Raw genomic sequence first — 18411 nt, 5'->3', positions numbered from 1 at the left:
TTAAACAGTCCCGTACCACACAAATACAGGTTGGCTCCATTTCCAAACAACGTTTGTTCACATGCAGTCACCGCACAGTAGTCGTAAAGGGATAACTGTGACGGAGCGGCTCCATCACTGAGTGCAGGCGCACACACCAACACACACGCCAACACGTACACTGACACAAACACGCGCACCAAACTTTCCCCTCTGCCAATGCTCCTTATCACGCAATTAAACACATCATCTTCCTCCTTTCCCTTCCCGTTCCATAGCACGACCACGGGTGTCAAACATTCATATCAACTTTCAGCGCACTCACCATTCAGGGCGTTGGTCCATGGCGTCCCGTTCTGATGCAAACAGAGGCGGTACATTTCCGCCAGGTAAATAGGCGGACGTGGCGCCGAATTACAATCACGTGATATTATTGATTGCTTAAATGTTTGTTTTAAATATATCTACAGAAATGTGGCTGTCTGGTGATTAAAAGGTTCAGGTAAAAAAGGGTAAGTTAGTGGTGAGGCATCCACAGGGAAGTACATGTGAAAACTCCATTCATTTATAAGAAAATTTAACAGTTTAGAAATATTATGCAAATCATAAGCCCAGTGGGAGGGGCTTTTTCTTACAGAGGAGGTAACACCTTGAGGAAGAAAAGTTTTTTTGCTAACTACTCATGTTGGAGTTTTGTTCTGTAAATATTTTTTGTAAATATTTTTTTTCTATTTTTCTTTTCTTTTTGCCGATCATTGACCCATTCTCACCTTGCTATGTGTTAAGACTTTTTTTTTTGTTTCATTTCTACTCTGGAAGGTTAAACAGTAGGTAGACTTTACAAATCCCATTCCTATGCTGCAGACGAAGCAACAGCAGCAATTCAGGGTTAAGTGTCTTGTGCTCAAGGACACATCGGACATGTCGCCGCGGGAGCTGGCAACCTTATGCATGAAAGACGATGACTAACAACTGAACCACAGCCGCCCCTTAAAGGTAAAGGATGTAGTTTAACATTTTGTGTTATTCTGGGGGCAACTACTTCATCTACTTCCTTTAAGTATAACAAATAGGAAAAGTCTACTTATTCCAACACGACTTTTAACACACAGAGGTAGATACACGTCTATGTCTGATTCAGCTTTACAAAAGAGAAGCCGACACTGACATCTCGCACTGTTGTCATTTAGAGCCAAGACATGTAGATGTGAGCTTGCTGGGTATAGAATAGAGTAGACTGGAGTGAACATATCAATTGTAGTTTCAGTTAGAAGATGTTTCTGGATGTTTTGTTAGGTTCTGTTAATTTGTTAAATTTAAGGTTAACTAAGAAATGCATTGTAATAAAACTCATGTAACAGACACATTTCTGGATCGTCATCGAGGTTTAGAGCTCATGATGAATACCTTTCAGCATCAAAAAGGTTCCTGATCCAAACTGAACATCATTCAGGTACATTACTCCACAGAAGTAGGTTCCAGTGTCCTCCCGTGTGATTGCAGAGAGGCTCAGATTGCTGCTGATTCTGTCAAAGGTAACTGAGTAACGTTTATGAAATATATCAGCAATTTTACTGTCGTTAAATTTTAAATCAAAAGTTGCCACTAGCTGTAGGCTCCTCAATGTGGTAAATTTGTACCACACTCTTTTTCGTATTTCACTCTTTATGTGACATTCAATAGTTGCTGATTCTCCGAGCTTCACTGTTTGAAAAGGAACAGGCTGAGAGATGTCATCTGACTGTGACACACCTGAAACACGAACACAGAGGACAATCAACTCAGTGTGAGGGTGGGCAGTTCAAGTTTTACATACAGTAAGTCGATTTTTGTTACTTACACAAAGTCCAGAGCAGGCTGATATTCACAAAGAACAGCATCATCCTGTCAGCGTCTTCCCCACAGCAATCTGCAGTTACTGGAGCAGCAGCAGAGCTAAAACAGACTCAGCACTCTTTTATCAGGCCACACCTCAGTTGTTTTTTTTTTTTTTTTAAATCCAACCCACGAGAACATGATTGGGTAGTTGGCAGCGAAGTAAGAAAAAAAATCTCACCATGACCTCTTTCTACATCAGAGTCTGTGGATTTCAGATGTGTGGAGTCTTTGATATTAAATGGTAGCAAAAGGGTAAACCACAATAAGACTGCAATTTAGTCTTGAACTTTCAAAAGGTTTTAGAATATGTGTAGGGCATTCAAAGACTTTTGAATACCCTCTATATTGGTATTCAAAAGTCTTTAGCCAAACTATAACACAATACCACTTTTTCAGGTGTGTTTGAAAAGGGAAAAAAACAAATTATTGTCAGACCTATACAGAAAATACCACTCAAAAGTTACCTCTACATTGGCTGCAGATTCTCTTGATGATGATCATGAAGAAGGCCATTAAAACAGCTGGGATGGCTAGAACCAAAACTTTTGTTTCAGTCGGTATGCCCATGTTCTCTGCAAATACAGACATTAGATATTAGCTGGTGCTTTAATCCAAAGAAACAGTCATAACTAGCAACCATAATTTATTATAAACCCACATTAAATAAACACCTACCACACAAATACAGGTTGGTTCCATTTCCAAACAATGATTGTTCACATGCAGTCACCACACAGTAGTACGTCCCTTCATCCTCAGACCCGAGGTTCCTCATGACAAGGTTGTACACACAGGTAGGGTTTCCACTCTCAGCCCACCTGCAGATCTGGTTCTTCTGGTAAACCAAATATGTTGTCTTGGTGCTATTGTCAATATATGGGGTCTCAATGCTTTGCAAAACACATCCTGTATTCATTTACACATTTCACACAACTTCCACATTTTTTTTGATTTTAGGTTTGTATGAACTTTCATTCAAAGTATCTTAAAATGCATTCTGACTGAATAACAAAGTGAAGACAACAAATACCTTGCAGCATCAAAAAGATTCCTGGTCCAAACTGAATATCGGTTGAGGTCAAAACTCCACAGAAGTACGTCCCAATGTCTTCCAAGGTCGCTGCCGATACACTCAGATTGCTGCTGATACTGTTGAATTTCACTGAATGACGGTGTTTGAATTGATTGACTAATGTACTAACATTATATTTCGGGTTGAACGTTGCCACATGCTGTAGTCTCTTCCTTGTGGTCAGTTTGTACCAAACTCTTCTCTGCATTTCACTCTTTATGTGACATTCAACAGGGGCTGTGTCTCCGAGCGTCACAGTTTGGACCGACACAGGCTGAAAGACGTCGCTTCACTGCGCCACACCTGAAACACACAGAGACATACAGGGTATATAATGAGCTGAAGTATGAGAGTTTAAAGATTCCATAAGTGTGTTTGTATTACTCACACAGAGTCCAGAGCAGGCAAACATTCACAAAGTACAGCATCATCCTGTCTGCGTCTTCTCCTCCACAGCTCTGACTGAACAAACACGCAGCTTGTTCTAAATGCAGTCACATTGTCTGATTTAATTGGTCCACCATTCTCAACTTGCAGCAAATGAGAGAAGCAGCTGTGTGGTTATCAGAAGCGTTGCGCTGGCTTCTGGTTAATTTCGGTCTTCATGCTCACATACAGATCTTTAAAGTCAAACATCTCAGAGTCAGATTTATTGGCCCGTTGTGTATGTGCACATACAGGGAGTTCTGCTCTGGTTAACTTTACTCTCTGCTGTATGAGCGTTTAACACATTTAATGCATCACTCTGCATGAGGGTTTATTATTGGTGATGCATAAAACACATTTTTTATGGGACGGTGTCATGGTCCTCTCTCCAAAAGGGACTTGACATTCATCGGCATCTTATATTAAATACAAGACAGTGACATCTGTTCTCACCGAGCTCCATGGAAAAAATGCAGAGGTCTAACAGTGGGCCTGTGATGTCTCTTAGGTCAGTAATCTTCAGGGAGACAGTCCTGTCGTTGAAGAATTCTGTGTCAGAGGGGTTTTTATTTGAGTGTTTGAAGTGGGAGGGGACTTCACAGAGCTGCCGAGATCTGTCAGAGATAAACGGACTGAAGAGGTCAGCAAAGCTTGCAGGGGTTTCAGACAGGTGAGTGACATGCTGTCTGGGCCTGCGGCCTCTTGGCCTAACTGTAACATTCAAATATCATTTGAATGAGCATCACAGAGATAACTACAAGGAGTCTGAATTTGCAACTCAATTACCAAATGTACAGTATTATATTCACAGGTACAGAGGGGAATGTCTTGCCATACATGTATTCAAAATGAAACAATGCACCTGTTGTGGTTGTTAACTGTGAAGGCAATGATCCACATTCTTGCTAACTGTACACAATTGTGCTCCAGCTAACAGGAGGCTGTGGAGGGCAGTAAGGTCAAAAGCTCAATGCATGCTGCACTCAATGACTAAATCAATTCTATAAATCATGTGGTAACATAAGTATGAATAAACCATTTCATAGGGGTTCTTGGGGGATGTTGAGAATATCCTAGCGGTAGCTAAAGACACCTTAGCCCCTGCCTCGTGCCGCCCTTGGTGGGAAGGTGAAAAGGGTCCTATGGCATGTGGTCTGTAGTAAAATTGAAATGAACATTTTCTATAGGAGTGACCCAAAATAGTCATGGTACTACAACCAGCTATGGAGTTTCTAAATGTCTTATTTGACATGGATTTTCTTGTTTTCTCCAAAATAAATCACGACTCATAGCCTAATATAAGATCCAATTATTGATGGAAGCAGAAAGAACAAGAAACGTGTATCCCAGCGTTTTGATGTGCATCACAGTTGAAAAGGTTGTTCATTATCATAAATGATTATAGGAACAGCATGTGGCTAATTTTGAAGCAGTCCGTCAAATAGTGCAATATGTTAGGATTCTTAAAAAAGGTATTTGAACAGTCAGTCCTGAATAGGCACAATCTGACCAATCACGTTCAACTATGTAATCCTTTGTCATGGACACCCCGAAGTTGTATGATTGGCAGTCTGTAAATGGTGTTTTATTTTTAAACTTACCTGATGCTTTATGCGTTCCTGTGCTTTGCTTCTTGTTCTGCATTCTGTCGGTGGGCTCAAAAAGAGACGCAGCACTTCTTTCAAGTGGAGTACGGCGGGGTGGCACGGTGCGCCAAATCAAAATACGAGCATTGGCGAGAGAGGCTGCGATTTCCTCCAGAGTGCGTCTTGCGGACACGCACGGATCGTATGGAAACTGTGGGGGACATCGACATGTGGACCAACACACACCTAATCTTTTTCTGTTAAGTTTGACTTTGTTTTCAGAACAACTATGTTTTACTTCTGACTCATGATTAGTACAGATCAGCAGAGCCATATTCACTAATAAAAAAAATGGGGTGACAATAGCCCCAAGTAACCTTTATTGGAGAAATTTAAGAAATGCAATTAGCATATAAACAAATGGAAAAATAGAGTTCACAGCAGTGTTGTATAGGGCTTCAATGAAAGGGAACAACATTAGAAATATTACGTTCACAGTAATTACATTCTATGTTAAAAAGATTCTTCACAAGACAGCCACATGTACAAAAACTAAAATCATTCTAATCATTTCAGAGGATTTAATCATTTCAGAGGATTTTTCACCTGCTTCATTTCCAAAAAAAACGCTGTACTTCACAGTTCCTGGAGATCACGCAGATCCAAGTCTACAATAAGTCTTCAAATGGGTGGTAAGAAAATCTGTCTCACTGTGGAGTTAAGCACAAATGTAACAGGTGCAGATTTTACTTTCTAAAGCCGTGGTACACACATTCAGTCCATGTTGGATCCCTCTGTCCTCTTGATCTTGTCAGGTTGACAGCAGCATAATAAAGGTGGTGTGTGTTTTGGTAACTCTAGTGACAAAACAGGGAACAATGCAACATGCAGTAAATGTTCAGCTGGAATTCAATAGTCATTTAAATGTGAGTTATTTTTGTTCACCTCTGACGGGACAGTGGATGAAGCTCGATCACTTTTTTTAGACTCTGGTCGGGGCACAAAGAAGATCGCGTCTTAGTGAAGAGATGTGCACAGACAACATGAGCTTTCAAAACTAAACAGTCCTACCTGGAGATTGGCTGCTGTTCCTCTTGTTCATCATGCAGAGTGTGAAGGCCAGTAAAGCAGAGAGCATGGAAGTCAATGTCACAGCTCCCTTCCAGACGAAAGAAGAGTCTGCAGATACAGACAGAAAAAATGTGGATTTTGCACTTTTTCCCTGCTAAGTTTGTTGAGGCACAAACAAGTTCCTTTCACATGTTCACAAAAAAAAAAGTAAGAAATTTACCTCCAAAGTCCAGCTTGGTCCCTTTTCCAAACAGAATGCGTCCACATGAGGCGACAGCGCAGTAGTAAGTCCCAGCATGAGAGCGACTGACGCTCTTCAATGGCAAGTCGTAGACACAGGTGTTTGTTTCTGTGTTGGAGCTCCTCACACACTGATCATTCCTGCCTCCATGGGTGTAAATGAGTCCTGGATGAGATTCTTCAGAGTCTCTGTACCAGTAAACACTGTGTTCTCCATCACAGGTCCCAGTGTGGACTGTACAGTTCAGAGTCACAGAGCCTCCTGGCTGGATGGTCTCAGATTCTGACTGATGGACCACAGCGGGGGCATTTAAACTTGAACCCTGCACAATGACTGTAGTGCTCTCCAAGACCTCCAACGCAGATAAGTATGAATGTATGCAGTAATAGGTAGCTGAGTCCGAAACACGCAGATCTGCGATTGTCAAATGATTCGTACCATTATGAGTCTCCAGTGAGAAGCGTTGATTCCCTTTGAATTCACCATTAAAAGTGCCATTTTCATCAAACAAGTAGAATGTAGAGATGAGCCTTGGTTTCTGTCCCAGCACCTGTTTGTACCAATAAATCCTTGCTGCAACGCCAGTTTCATAGAAACATTTCAGGATCAAACTCTCCCCAGTGTTTACAGATACAAAACCACTCTCTTGACCAACTGATGACAGATCTACGGCGGTTGTCCAAACTGAAATGACAAAGTGAATATAGATGTAATATAACGAGACAAAAGTCAGCACAACCTGAACATATACAAAGCAAATATGCAGAAGTCAATACATCACAACTCACCCATTTCCCCCAGGAACAAACATGTCAGACAGATAGCGAACGCAGGCGATGTCATCGTGCCGCTCGTGTGTGAAATGAAAGGACTTAGTAGCTTGTCTCTACATTTAGCAGATGAGATGGTGCCTGATTGGACAGCGGAAGTGGTGCTGCAAATTGTCCTACTCAGCAAACTTTAAGTTCACTGCTGCAGACGGTGCCATTTTTTTTCACTTTTTTTTTTTTTTGTAAATGGTTGAAATTTTAGAAATGACCTTTGAATCCAACATCAAAATGTCAAGAAAAAAAGCACCTGTTTCTGGTTCTTTCTTTTCCATCTCCTGTTTAATGAACCACATCAATGAAATGAAGGTCATATTTGAATAAATTATGAGTTGATGCTTAAAAACTTAGGTAGGTAGGATTTCGTCTTACAAGCACACTTTGCATCTTGCTCAAAACCGCAAACATCGATGTTCTGAAAGACAAAACTTGTATGTGGGTGAAAAGGTGAACAGCTCAGGGGCTAATGGTTGTGTAATTTTTTTCTCCACATTTTTTTTACATTCACCACAGCGACAAAACCTTTAAGTGAGCTTTGTAGAGCCTCTGTTACTGCTGCACCTGATAAAAATCAGCTACTCAGCAAAAGCAGAGCGCAGCAGCATGCAGCAGATGTTCATCTGTATTAGCTTTAGTGCAGCTGTATACATTACACTAGCGGTGTACTGTACTTACACCTTGACTAAAAAATTTCAGTATCTATTAATTTAGTTTATTTACAACAAACGTGTAAATGCAGCAGCTGAACGTGATGTGCAAAACAAACACCCAAACCAAATAAAATCATAATGATTCAAGAACAGGAGAAGAAGGGGAAAACTATAATAGCACACCAGTAGCCTATTCAAGACAAGAAGACTCAAATGTTTTCATGTAAAACAAAGTATGGAGCATACACTATAAATGTTAATGGTTAAAGACTGTTACTGCCAGTTGTTGTCGCCATGCTGGAAAATCTGTCTCAAACTAATTTTTGTCCACTAAACTCCAGGCAAAGAGCCCGGCTTGTTTTTTCCAATCTGAGAATCCTCTCAGAGAGCTCCTAACTTAGCTTTAACAAAAATAAATAATAATCATAGTAAGGATTTCATTCCTTATCACTCCTCAGATAAAACTCCTTCAGAACATACACATGCTGAGTCTGAACGAGGAAAGGACATCTGAGTGAAGAGCCTGTTTGTAGGTATGATACTCTTTTTTTTACAGAAGCTGTGATTGGTTTAACCAAAAAAAATAATAAAAATGCAGAAAAAAATGCTGTGCAAGTGATAATGGGCAGAGATGGCTATGAAAATCCATTAAGCCCAATCATATACTCGAGTCAGCCATAGTGTTATTATAAAAACTATGAGATTAGCATCTGTGTGATAAATTGTAAGACACATTTTAATGCTCACTTATAACATCATGAATGACTCTCCCTCATAAAATAAAAACATATGTTATAACAAGAATTGTGTGAAATTAAAATCATTCAGACCATTTTTGTCATTTTGGAAACAAGCTTCAAACATTTCTGCAGTAAAAACAAAAGAATTGATTTACAAAACAGAGTAAAGGGCAAAAAAACTAAACATTCAAAGATATTTGATTCACAAAGTTTACTAGTCTTCAAAAATATGTTACTAAAGGTCAAGCTGAAAACGTAACCATGAACCAATGAACTTCTACAGCCATACACTGGAGTATACACACTCGTCTTTGGGTGTGTTTCTCTGTCTTCTTGATGTGTTGGGCATATTAATGTTAAGAGGGGCATAGAAGAGATCGCCTGCATCTCTGTGACCCTGTGGAAATATGAACAATATGTCATTGTTATATTCTTGAGAAAACTTAAAACCATGTCAAGAAATGCAATAAAAATGATTGTACTGGTAATTCAACAGGAAAAAAAAGTCACCTCATGGTTTCTCATTGAAGGAGCAGAAAATCTTGCCTGATTGAAAAATCACCGAAAAAAACATTCATGTGGAAAAAATATTTAGTGGACACAGATGTAAGCAGTGTTAGCTACCTTACCTTGAGATAGGAGACGGTTTCTTTTGTTCATCTTGTACAGTTAGAAGGCCATGACGACTATCAGGATGATCACAAATATCAATGCGCCACTCAAGAAATACACCAAGGCAGGAGAGTTCACCTCATCTGTCAGTAAATCAGAAATAACAAACAGAGCTTTGCGTTTTATATCAGTGTTCATGTTCGGTTTGATTAGACAGTCATCATGAATCAAATGAGATATAAAACAATCTGGTGGTTAGTTTGCGTCACATGTACAGAGGCTGTGTTCCTCTATAGGTCGACAGCCCGAGCTTGAGTCCGGCCTGTGGCTCCTTTATCGCATTTCTTTCCCCAATCTCTCTCCCATCAGTTCCTACTATATCAACTGTCCTATTGAATAAAGGCAAACAGCCCCCAAAAAAACTACAAAAAAAAAGTCTTTGAGCGATCAGTGTTGTCATCACTGATCCTGGATAGATGTTAGTCAATAACTACATGAGAGCATTGACAACTTTAAATACAGTCATTGAACATTATTGTATTTCCTGCTCATTTTTAAATTGAACTTTTTTTAATATACTTTGTACTGAACAGGATATACTTGTGCTTTCTCGTGTGTTTGTAGCATTTTATAATGTCGTTTATGAACATTGTGTCGTCAGTTTTGCTTATTGAGTGTGGTTTTATTGTGAAAGGTTGCTTCACTTTTATTTCAGACTACAGATGGAAATCTGCGACTTGCTAAATCTGGTGCAACTATCTTTTCTTTGTAAAAATGTTTAATATTGTTGCACACTGTACCCCTGATTAATAAAATGCATGATCCATTAAGTGTGATATTTATTGCCAGAAAAGACAACTTGTGATAAAGAGTAACATACCTTCAAAGTCCAGCTTGGTCCCTTTTCCAAACAGAATGTGTCCACATGAAGCGACAGCGCAGTAGTACGTCCCAATATGAGAAACATCCAGGTTCTTCATTGTCAAGTTGTAGGCACAGGTGTGTGTTTGTGAGTTAGGTTTCCTCACACAGTGATCATTCCTGCCTCCATGGGTGTAAATGAGTCCTGGATGAGATTCATCAAAGTCTCTGAACCAGTAAACACTGTGTTCTCCATCACAGGTCCCAGTGTGGACTGTACAGTTCAGAGTCACAGAGCCTCCTGGCTGGATGGTCTCAGATTCTGACTGATGGACCACAGCTGGGATGGTCGATCCTGGACCTTCTACACTGACAATCACACTTTCCAGAACTTCTAATGAGCAGTAAATACAACTTATGCAGTAATAGGTAGCTGAGTCTGACCTGTTCAAAAGTGAGATGGTTAGGTGATTTTGACCATTTTCAGCCTCCAGTGTGAAGCGTGTATCATTTATAAATTCACAATAAAAAGGATCAGCTTCTTTGTATTTGTAGAATTCAGAAACAAGTCTAAGTTTCTCTCCGATTGTTTGCTTGTACCAATAAACTCGTTGAACAGAAGGATCTTTGAAGAAACATGTTAAAGTCAAGCTCTCTCCAGCTCCGCGTCTCTCGTGACGAACTGATGCAGACAACTTTGGAGAAACCGTCCATGCTGAAATGAAAAGACAAAAGATGCCATTTTATAAAAATGTATTGAATTTCACATTAAACTCATTATATGTAAGAAAAAAAATGTCCAATGAAAATTCAACTGACCCATTCGCAGAGACACCCAGACTTCCCTCACCCCAGACACCTCCTCCAGCTCTTCCGGTGGGACCCCGAGGCGTGTCCTGGGTCTACCCCGAGGCCTCCTCCCGGATGGACATGCCCGGAACACCTCCCTAGGGAGGCGTCCAGGGGGCATCCGGACCAGATGCCCGAACCACCTCAACGGACTCCTCTCGATGTGGAGGAGTAACGGCTCTACTCCGAGCTCCTCCCTGGTGACCGAGCTCCTCACCCTATCTTCTCTAAGGGTGCGCCCAGCATCCCTACAGAGGAAGCCCATTTCAGCCGCTTGTATCCGAGATCTCGTTCTTTCGGTCATGACCCAAAGCTCATGACCATAGGTGAGGGTAGGAACGAAGATCGACCGGTAAATCGAGAGCTTCGCCTTTCGGCTTAGCTCCTTCTTCACCATGATGGACCGATACAGCGACCGCATGACTGCAGATGCCGCACCGATCCGTCTGTCGATCTCACGCTCCATCTTCCCCCCACTCGAGAACAAGACCCCGAGATACTTAAACTCCTCCACCTGGGGCAAGGACTCCCCACCGACCCGAAGGGGGCAAGCCACCTTTTTCCGTACGAGAACCATGGCCTCAGATTTAGAGGTGCTGATCCTCATCCCAGCTGCCTCACACTCGGTAGTGAACCGCCCCAGGTCACACTGAAGGTCCGGGTTTGATGGAGCCAACAAGACCACATCATCCGCAAAAAGCAGAGACGAGATCCTGTGGTCCCCGAACCGGACCCCCTCTGGCCCCTGGCTGCGCCTGGAAATTCTGTCCATAAAAGTAATGAACAGAACCGGTGACAAAGGGCAGCCCTGCCGGAGGCCAATGCGCACCAGGAACAGGTCCGACTTAATACCGGCAATGCGAACCATACTCCTGCTCCGGTCGTACAAGGACCGGACCGCCCTTAGCAAAGGGCCCCAAACCCCATACTCATGGAGCACCCCCACAGGGCGCCACGAAGGACACGGTTTAATGCCTTCTCCATATCCACAAAGCACATGTGGACTGGTTGGGCAAACTCCCATGAACCCTTGAGCACCCGCTGGAGAGTGTAGAGCTGGTCCAGTGTTCCACGGCCAGGACGAAATCCGCATTGTTCCTCTTGAATCCAAGGTTCGACTAACAGCCGGACCCTCCTCTCCAGTACCCTGGAATAGACTTTCCCAGGGAGGTTGAGGAGTGTGATTCCCCGGTAGTTGGAACACACCCTCCGGTCCCCCTTCTTGAAAAGAGGGACCACCACCCCGGTCTGCCAGTCTAGAGGCACTGTCCCCGACCTCCACGCGACGTTTCAGAGGCGTGTCAACCATGACAGCCCCTGCACATCCAGAGACTTCAGATACTCAGGGCGAATCTCATCCACCCCTAGTGCCTTGCCACCAAGGAGCTTGCCAATTACCTCGGTGACTTTGGCTTGGGTGATGGACGAATCCACCTCTGAGCACTCAGCCTCCGCTTCCTCAGTGGAAGACGTGAAGGCGGGATTGAGGAGATCCTCGAAATATTCCTTCCACCGTCCGACTACATCCCCAGTTGAGGTCAGCAGCTCCCCACCTCCACTATAAACAGTGTTGGTGAAGCACTGCTTCCCCCTCCTGAGGCAACGGACGGTTTGCCAGAATTTCCTCGAGGCCGACCGAAAGTCCTCCTCCATGGCCTCCCTGAACTCCTCCCAGGCCCGAGTTTTTGTCTCAACGACCGCTTGGGCTTCAGAACGCCTGGCCTACCGGTACTCGTCAGCTGCCTCAGGAGTCCTATGCGCTAGCAACGACCAATAGGACTCCTTCTTCAGCTTGACGGCCTCCCTTACTTCCGGTGTCCACCACCGGGTTCGGGGATTGCCGCCACGACAGGCAGCAGAGACCCTGCAACCACAGCTCAGAGCAGCTGCTTTGACAATGGAGGCGGAGAACATGGTCAACTCGGACTCAATGTCCCCATCCTCCCCCAGGATCTGTGAAAAGCTCGTCCGGAGATGGGAGTTGAAGACCTCGCTAACAGAGGGTTCAGCCAGACATTCCCAGCAGACCCTCACTACACGTTTGGGCCTGCCGAGTCTGACCGGCTTCCTCCCCTGCCAGCGCATCCAACTCACCACCAGGTGGTGATCAGTTGACAGCTCAGCCCCTCTCTTCACCCGAGCGTCCGAGACACACGGCCGGAGGTCAGATGACACGACCACCAAGTCTATCATCGACCTCCAGCCTAGGGAGTCCTGGTGCCACGTGCACTTATGGACATCCCTGTGCTCGAGCATGGTGTTTGTTATGGAAAAACTGTGACTGGCACAGAAGTCCAATAACAGAACACCACTCTGGTTCAGATCAGGGAGGCCATTAATCCCAATCACCCCACTCCAGATCTCACTGTTGTTGCCCACGTGCGCATTGAAGTCCCCCAGTAGAACAATGGAGTCCCCAGTCGGAGCACTGTCCAGCACCCCTCCCAGGGACTCCAAGAAGGCTGGGTACTCCGCACTGCCGTTCGGGCCGTAGGCCGAAACGACTGTTAGAGACCTGTCCCCTACCCGAAGGCGTAGGGACACGACCCTCTCGTTTACCGGGGTAAACTCCAACCCCTGGCGGCTGAGCTGTGGGGCTATGAGCAAACCCACGCCAGCCCGCCGCCTCTCACCGCAGGCAACTCCAGAGAAGTAGAGAGTCCAGCCCCTCTCAAGGAGCTGGGTTCCAGAGCCCAAGCAGTGCGTGGAGGTGAGCCCGACTATATCTAGCCGGTACCTCTCAACCTCCTGCACAAGCTCAGGCTCCTTCCCCCCCAGTGAGGTGACGTTCCACGTCCCAAACGCCAGAAGCTGCGACCCGTCGCCTAGGACCTGTTTGCCTTGGGTGACCCTGCTGGGGGCTCAAAGCCCCTGACAACATAGCTCCTAGGGTCATTCGAGTGCTCAAATTCCCCCACCATGATAAGGTAGCAGTTCAGGGGGATTTAGATAAAACTAAATAAATAAAAACATAAAGGTTTTGAGCGATCAGTATTGTCATCACTGATCCTGGTTAGATGTTAGTCAATAACTACATGAGCACCTTGGCAACTTTAAATACAGTCATTAAACATTGTATTTCCTGGTCACTTTTAAATTTCACTTTTTTTAATATACTTTGTACTGAACAGGATAGACTTGTGTTTTCTCGAGTGTTTGTAGCATTTTATAATGTAGTTTATGAACATTGTGTTGTCAGTTGTGCTTTTTGTTGAGTGTGGTTTTATTGTACAGGGTGTCTTGCTTCACTTTTATTTCAGACTACTACAACTTGCTAAATCTGGTGCAACTCTTTTCTTTATATAAATGTTCAATGTCATTAAACACTGTCCCCCTGATTAATAAAACACATGATGCATTAAGTGTGTTATTTTTTGTCAGATAAAACGACTTGTGATAAAGAGTAACATACCTTCAAAGTCCAGCTTGGTCCCTTTTCCAAACAGAATGTGTCCACATGAAGCGACAGCGCAGTAGTACGTCCCAATATGAGAAACATCCAGGTTCTTCATTGTCAAGTTATAGGCACAGGTGTGTGTTTGTGAGTTAGGTTTCCTCACACACTGATCATTCCTGCCTCCATGGGTGTAAATGAGTCCTGGATGAGATTCGTCAAAGTCTCTGAACCAGTAAACACTGTGTTCTCCATCACAGGTCCCAGTGTGGACTGTACAGTTCAGAGTCACAGAGCCTCCTGGCTGGATGGTCTCAAATTCTGACTGATGGACCACAGCTGGGATGCTCGATCCTGGACCTTCTACACTGACAATCACACTTTCCAGAATTTCTAATGAGCAGTAATTACAACTTATGCAGTAATAGGTAGCTGAGTCTGACATGGTCAAAAATGAGATGGTTAGGTGATTTTTACCATTTTCAGCCTCCAGCGTGAAGCGTGTATCATTTATAAATTCACCATGAAAAGGATCAGCTTCTTTGTATTTGTAGAATTCAGAGACAAGTCTTAGTTTCTCTCCGATTGTTTGCTTGTACCAATAAACTCTTTGAACAGAAGGATCTTTGAAGAAACATGTTAAAGTCAAGCTCTCTCCAGCTTCCCGTCTCTCGTGACGAACTAATGCAGAGAACTTTGGAGAAACCTTCCATGCTGAAATGAAATGAGAAAAGATGCCATTTTATAAAAATGTATTGAATTTCACATTAAACTCATTATATGTAAGAAAAAAAAAAGTCAAATGAAAATTCAACTCACCCATTTCCCCCAGGATCAAACATGTCAGGTAGACAACTGTTGGAGATGTCATCTTGCTCAAACTGTCGTTCTGAATGAAAGAGTACTGACAGTTTCTCCCCTCTTCACAGACCACGCTGCGTTTGATTGGCCGGAAAGAAACATCTTACAATAAAGGAAATATACTCACATGCTCACTGGTTGTTGTGTTGTGTTTTCGCTCTCTCTCTCTTTTCTATGTGCAGCCAAATGCTGCCCCCTCACCCAGTGATGGCAGCTGATAAAGCTGACCTGTTTAAATGCGAACCAAGGGTGAGAGAGTATATAAAAATATATAATATATATGGCAACACATAAGAGCGATACTATGAACTTGATTCAAAGATAACATATAAAAGATAATATTTATGCGTAACATCAACAACTAATAGTGACAATATGTAAGACGGATGACAGTGGACAGAAGACACAGTTGACACTGTCCCCACTCTGTTTCTTTAACATTTCCTCAGATGTAACAGTGGTAGACTTGTCTACATTCAGTTTTAAGGTTTATTCAGAAATGAAACTTGTTGACAGCTACTGTCAGAGACAGGTTTGTCACGTTGTAGTGGTCATGACACATCCTACACATGTGGATAACTGCAGATTTGGTTTATCAGCTTGTCACCTTTGTGGTCCCTGCTGCTGTGTTAAACCTGTCACATATCCTTGGCGTCGATCCTGTCTACTGTTCATGTGAATCTTTAAAATGGCTAGCTTGTTGACTTCAGGTGCACATGCCTGGTTCAAAAACAAGATGGCATAGGCAGCATCTGAAACTGGCAGCAATGCAATAGCATGGGTGTAATGGGTCCTGCATGTGGTCCCTGTTGAACTGACAGGTTACATGCATGTGTCATGTTAACACGGATTATGGATGTACTAAACGCAAACCTGATTCACCTCTAAAACCTTGATCAGTTCATGAAAATAAAATGATGAATGTTTTTCATCCATTCAATTGAGGGTGCATCATTTTGCACCCTGAGCTTCTGTTTTTTATTTCTCTCCTGGTTTTGAGTTTTTACTTTATTTGTCCACTGTTACATTGCAGGCAGCCTGAGACCACACCTCACCACCTGTTTTTTTTCCTCTGTGCAGGTTAATTTAGAAAGGCTGCACCTGATTGCAGTTCAGCTACGTCGCTAACAACCATCTGCTTTTCTTATACCTTCTTCTACAATTCACAAAGCAGATGCTTTATGAAAGCAAAAGTTACATTTATATCAAATGTACCGCAATCACCGGTCACCCATTTAGCTGTCAGTATTTCAAATATATAAAAGGAGAAAATTAAATGTACACTTTGTTGCCATCTTAGACATCAATATCACAAATTAAACTTATTGAAGAAAAAAAAAATATTGCCCACCTTTAATGTCAAAGTTCAGGAGAGGCTTTCATAGTTGCTAGGGTAACAACTCAAAACCTCCTAAAAGTTAATCCGCATAGAAAAAAAAAAAAAAAACATGTTACGCAAAAATATCCTCAAAAAGGGAAAAAGGTATCCACTGCTGAGGCACTCACTGGTCCTGCAGCATAGATCGTCTCCTTACCTTAAAATACTGAATAGTCCCTCTCCCATGGTCTCCCACAGTCTCTCACGGTCCTCTGAAACAGATGCATTTTGGTCATGTGGAGAAGAAAACACTGCACAAAAAAAGACAAGCTCCTCCATTCTCCTCCAGGTATCTTTGAATCCAATTCTCCTCCGGCCTCTTTTCCAGTCCAACCAAAAAAACATTCTCACAAACATTTTCCCATCTTCCTTTGTTCTCCCCAGGCCACGCCCCCTACACACCTATGTCTACCTGGCTGAGCAGGTCACCTGACCGGGCTGAACGCAGAAAAACACATGACCACAGGGTAACACATAATATATACATACAGAGACATTACAAAGGGAATTAACCTCCTTAAAGATAGTGGCCATGTCACATGTTTCTGGACAGGAACTCAAAAGACTTGATTAAAAACTGTCATTCTTAACAATGATGACCTATCCAGAAATACAATAAATTAACCAATTGGATTTTAGGTATTTAACACAGTGACTTTTTAAACTCCTAGCTTCCTTGCCAAATACCAACGACAAACAAAATTCTGTTTAATGTTTTTATGTTTCTTAATTTACAATCTCATCTTGCATGCTGTGATTTTGCAGATTCCCTTTGCACATTATGAGCAGGGCCGATAATGTGCCCTGGCCAAATAAGGGTCCTGATCAGAATTTTGTTTTGTCCCTCACTTTACAGTGGTAATGACACATCCTACTCATGTGGATAACTGCAGATTTCATCAATCAGCTCATCTTTAAAACTCTCTGCCATTGTTGTCCATGCTGCTTTGTTAAACCTGTCACATCCCCTCTGCCTCATTACTGTCTCTACTGTTCATGTGCATCTTAAAAAACATCTGGTGTACATTTTTGAGGACATGCAAAGCGGAGCGCCCAATTGCAGGGAGCAGCCATCATGCTCACACATAGTAAAAAGCAAGTATATGTCCTGTCATTGCTCACTAATAAATGTCTATGATTTTCTAAAACTGTCTTCACCTATTTTCCCCCTTGGTATTATAATGACATAATGTATAGTGAGTTTAAGTTATCGTGGAATATAACCCTGACAGGGTGATCAGGACCCTGACACAAAGCAGAGTGGTCTTGCTCCCCCTCAAGCTCACAATACATTATCCTGCTTATGATGCAAATATTGATTTGGAATTTGATATGAGGGTTAAAAGTGATTTGTTTGTGCAGCTTAAAAAAATAATCACTTGGAAACTTCAGTTAAAGCTTCAACAGTGAGACTTTTTAAATGTATTGGTAAATGGACTTGAGCTTGTTGAGCATTGTTCTGGTCTTCTGGCTACTCAAAGCACACCTACTCATTAACACCCATTCACACACAGATGGCAGAGGATTCTATTTAAAGTGACCAACAGAAGTCCCTAATCCCATTCATACACATTCATTCGCTGCTGCCAACCAAGCAGCAGGAACAACTTGTGGTTTAGTGTCTTGCCCAAGGACACAGACATGTAGCTGCAGGAGCTGGGAATCAAACCCCAGACCTTTTGGTTGAGAGATGACCAATGTGGAAAATATATAATCCATAGTAAACATATTACACTTAGATGCTTGACATACACTCAACAAAAATATAAACGCAACACTTTTGTTTTTGCTCCCATTTGTCATGAGATGGACTCAAAGATCTAAAATTCATTCCAGATACACAATATTACCATTTCTCTCAAACATTGTTCATAAATCTGTCTAAATGTGTGATAGTGAGCACTTTTGCTTTGCTGAGACAATCCATCCCACCTCACAGGTGTGCCACATCAAGATGCTCATCAGACACCATGATTAGTGCACAGG

At 42.6% G+C, this 18411-nt stretch overlaps 1 protein-coding gene and 1 long non-coding RNA gene across 3 annotated transcripts; both read right to left on the bottom strand.

Moving 5' to 3' along the window:
- Positions 1-1392: 1392 nt before the first annotated feature.
- LOC306841872 lies at positions 1393-2991 on the bottom strand. Of its 2 annotated transcripts, none has more exons than XR_013781596.1 (5): positions 2888-2991; positions 2533-2720; positions 2322-2429; positions 1820-1914; positions 1393-1731 (listed from the first exon to the last, which is right to left on the bottom strand). It is a non-coding gene; the product is annotated as an uncharacterized lncRNA (long non-coding RNA). The 2 variants fall into 2 exon arrangements; XR_013781597.1 differs by having other exon boundaries at positions 2533-2692.
- Positions 2992-5998: 3007 nt separating this feature from the next.
- LOC306841679 (uncharacterized protein) lies at positions 5999-7102 on the bottom strand (the record flags this gene model as incomplete). The annotated part of the gene is made up of 3 exons (XM_079371626.1): positions 7042-7102; positions 6233-6937; positions 5999-6120 (listed from the first exon to the last, which is right to left on the bottom strand). Exons 1-3 carry the CDS (start codon positions 7094-7096, stop codon positions 5999-6001), a joined length of 882 nt encoding a protein of 293 aa, XP_079227752.1. The 5' UTR covers positions 7097-7102.
- Between the last annotated feature and the right edge of the window lie 11309 nt (positions 7103-18411).

This window comes from Symphodus melops (assembly GCF_947650265.1).
Source record: "Symphodus melops genome assembly, chromosome: 20".
NCBI lineage: Eukaryota > Metazoa > Chordata > Actinopteri > Labriformes > Labridae > Symphodus > Symphodus melops.
The sequence above is the reverse complement of the archived record's forward strand: the minus strand, read 5'-3'. Positions and strand labels throughout refer to the sequence as shown.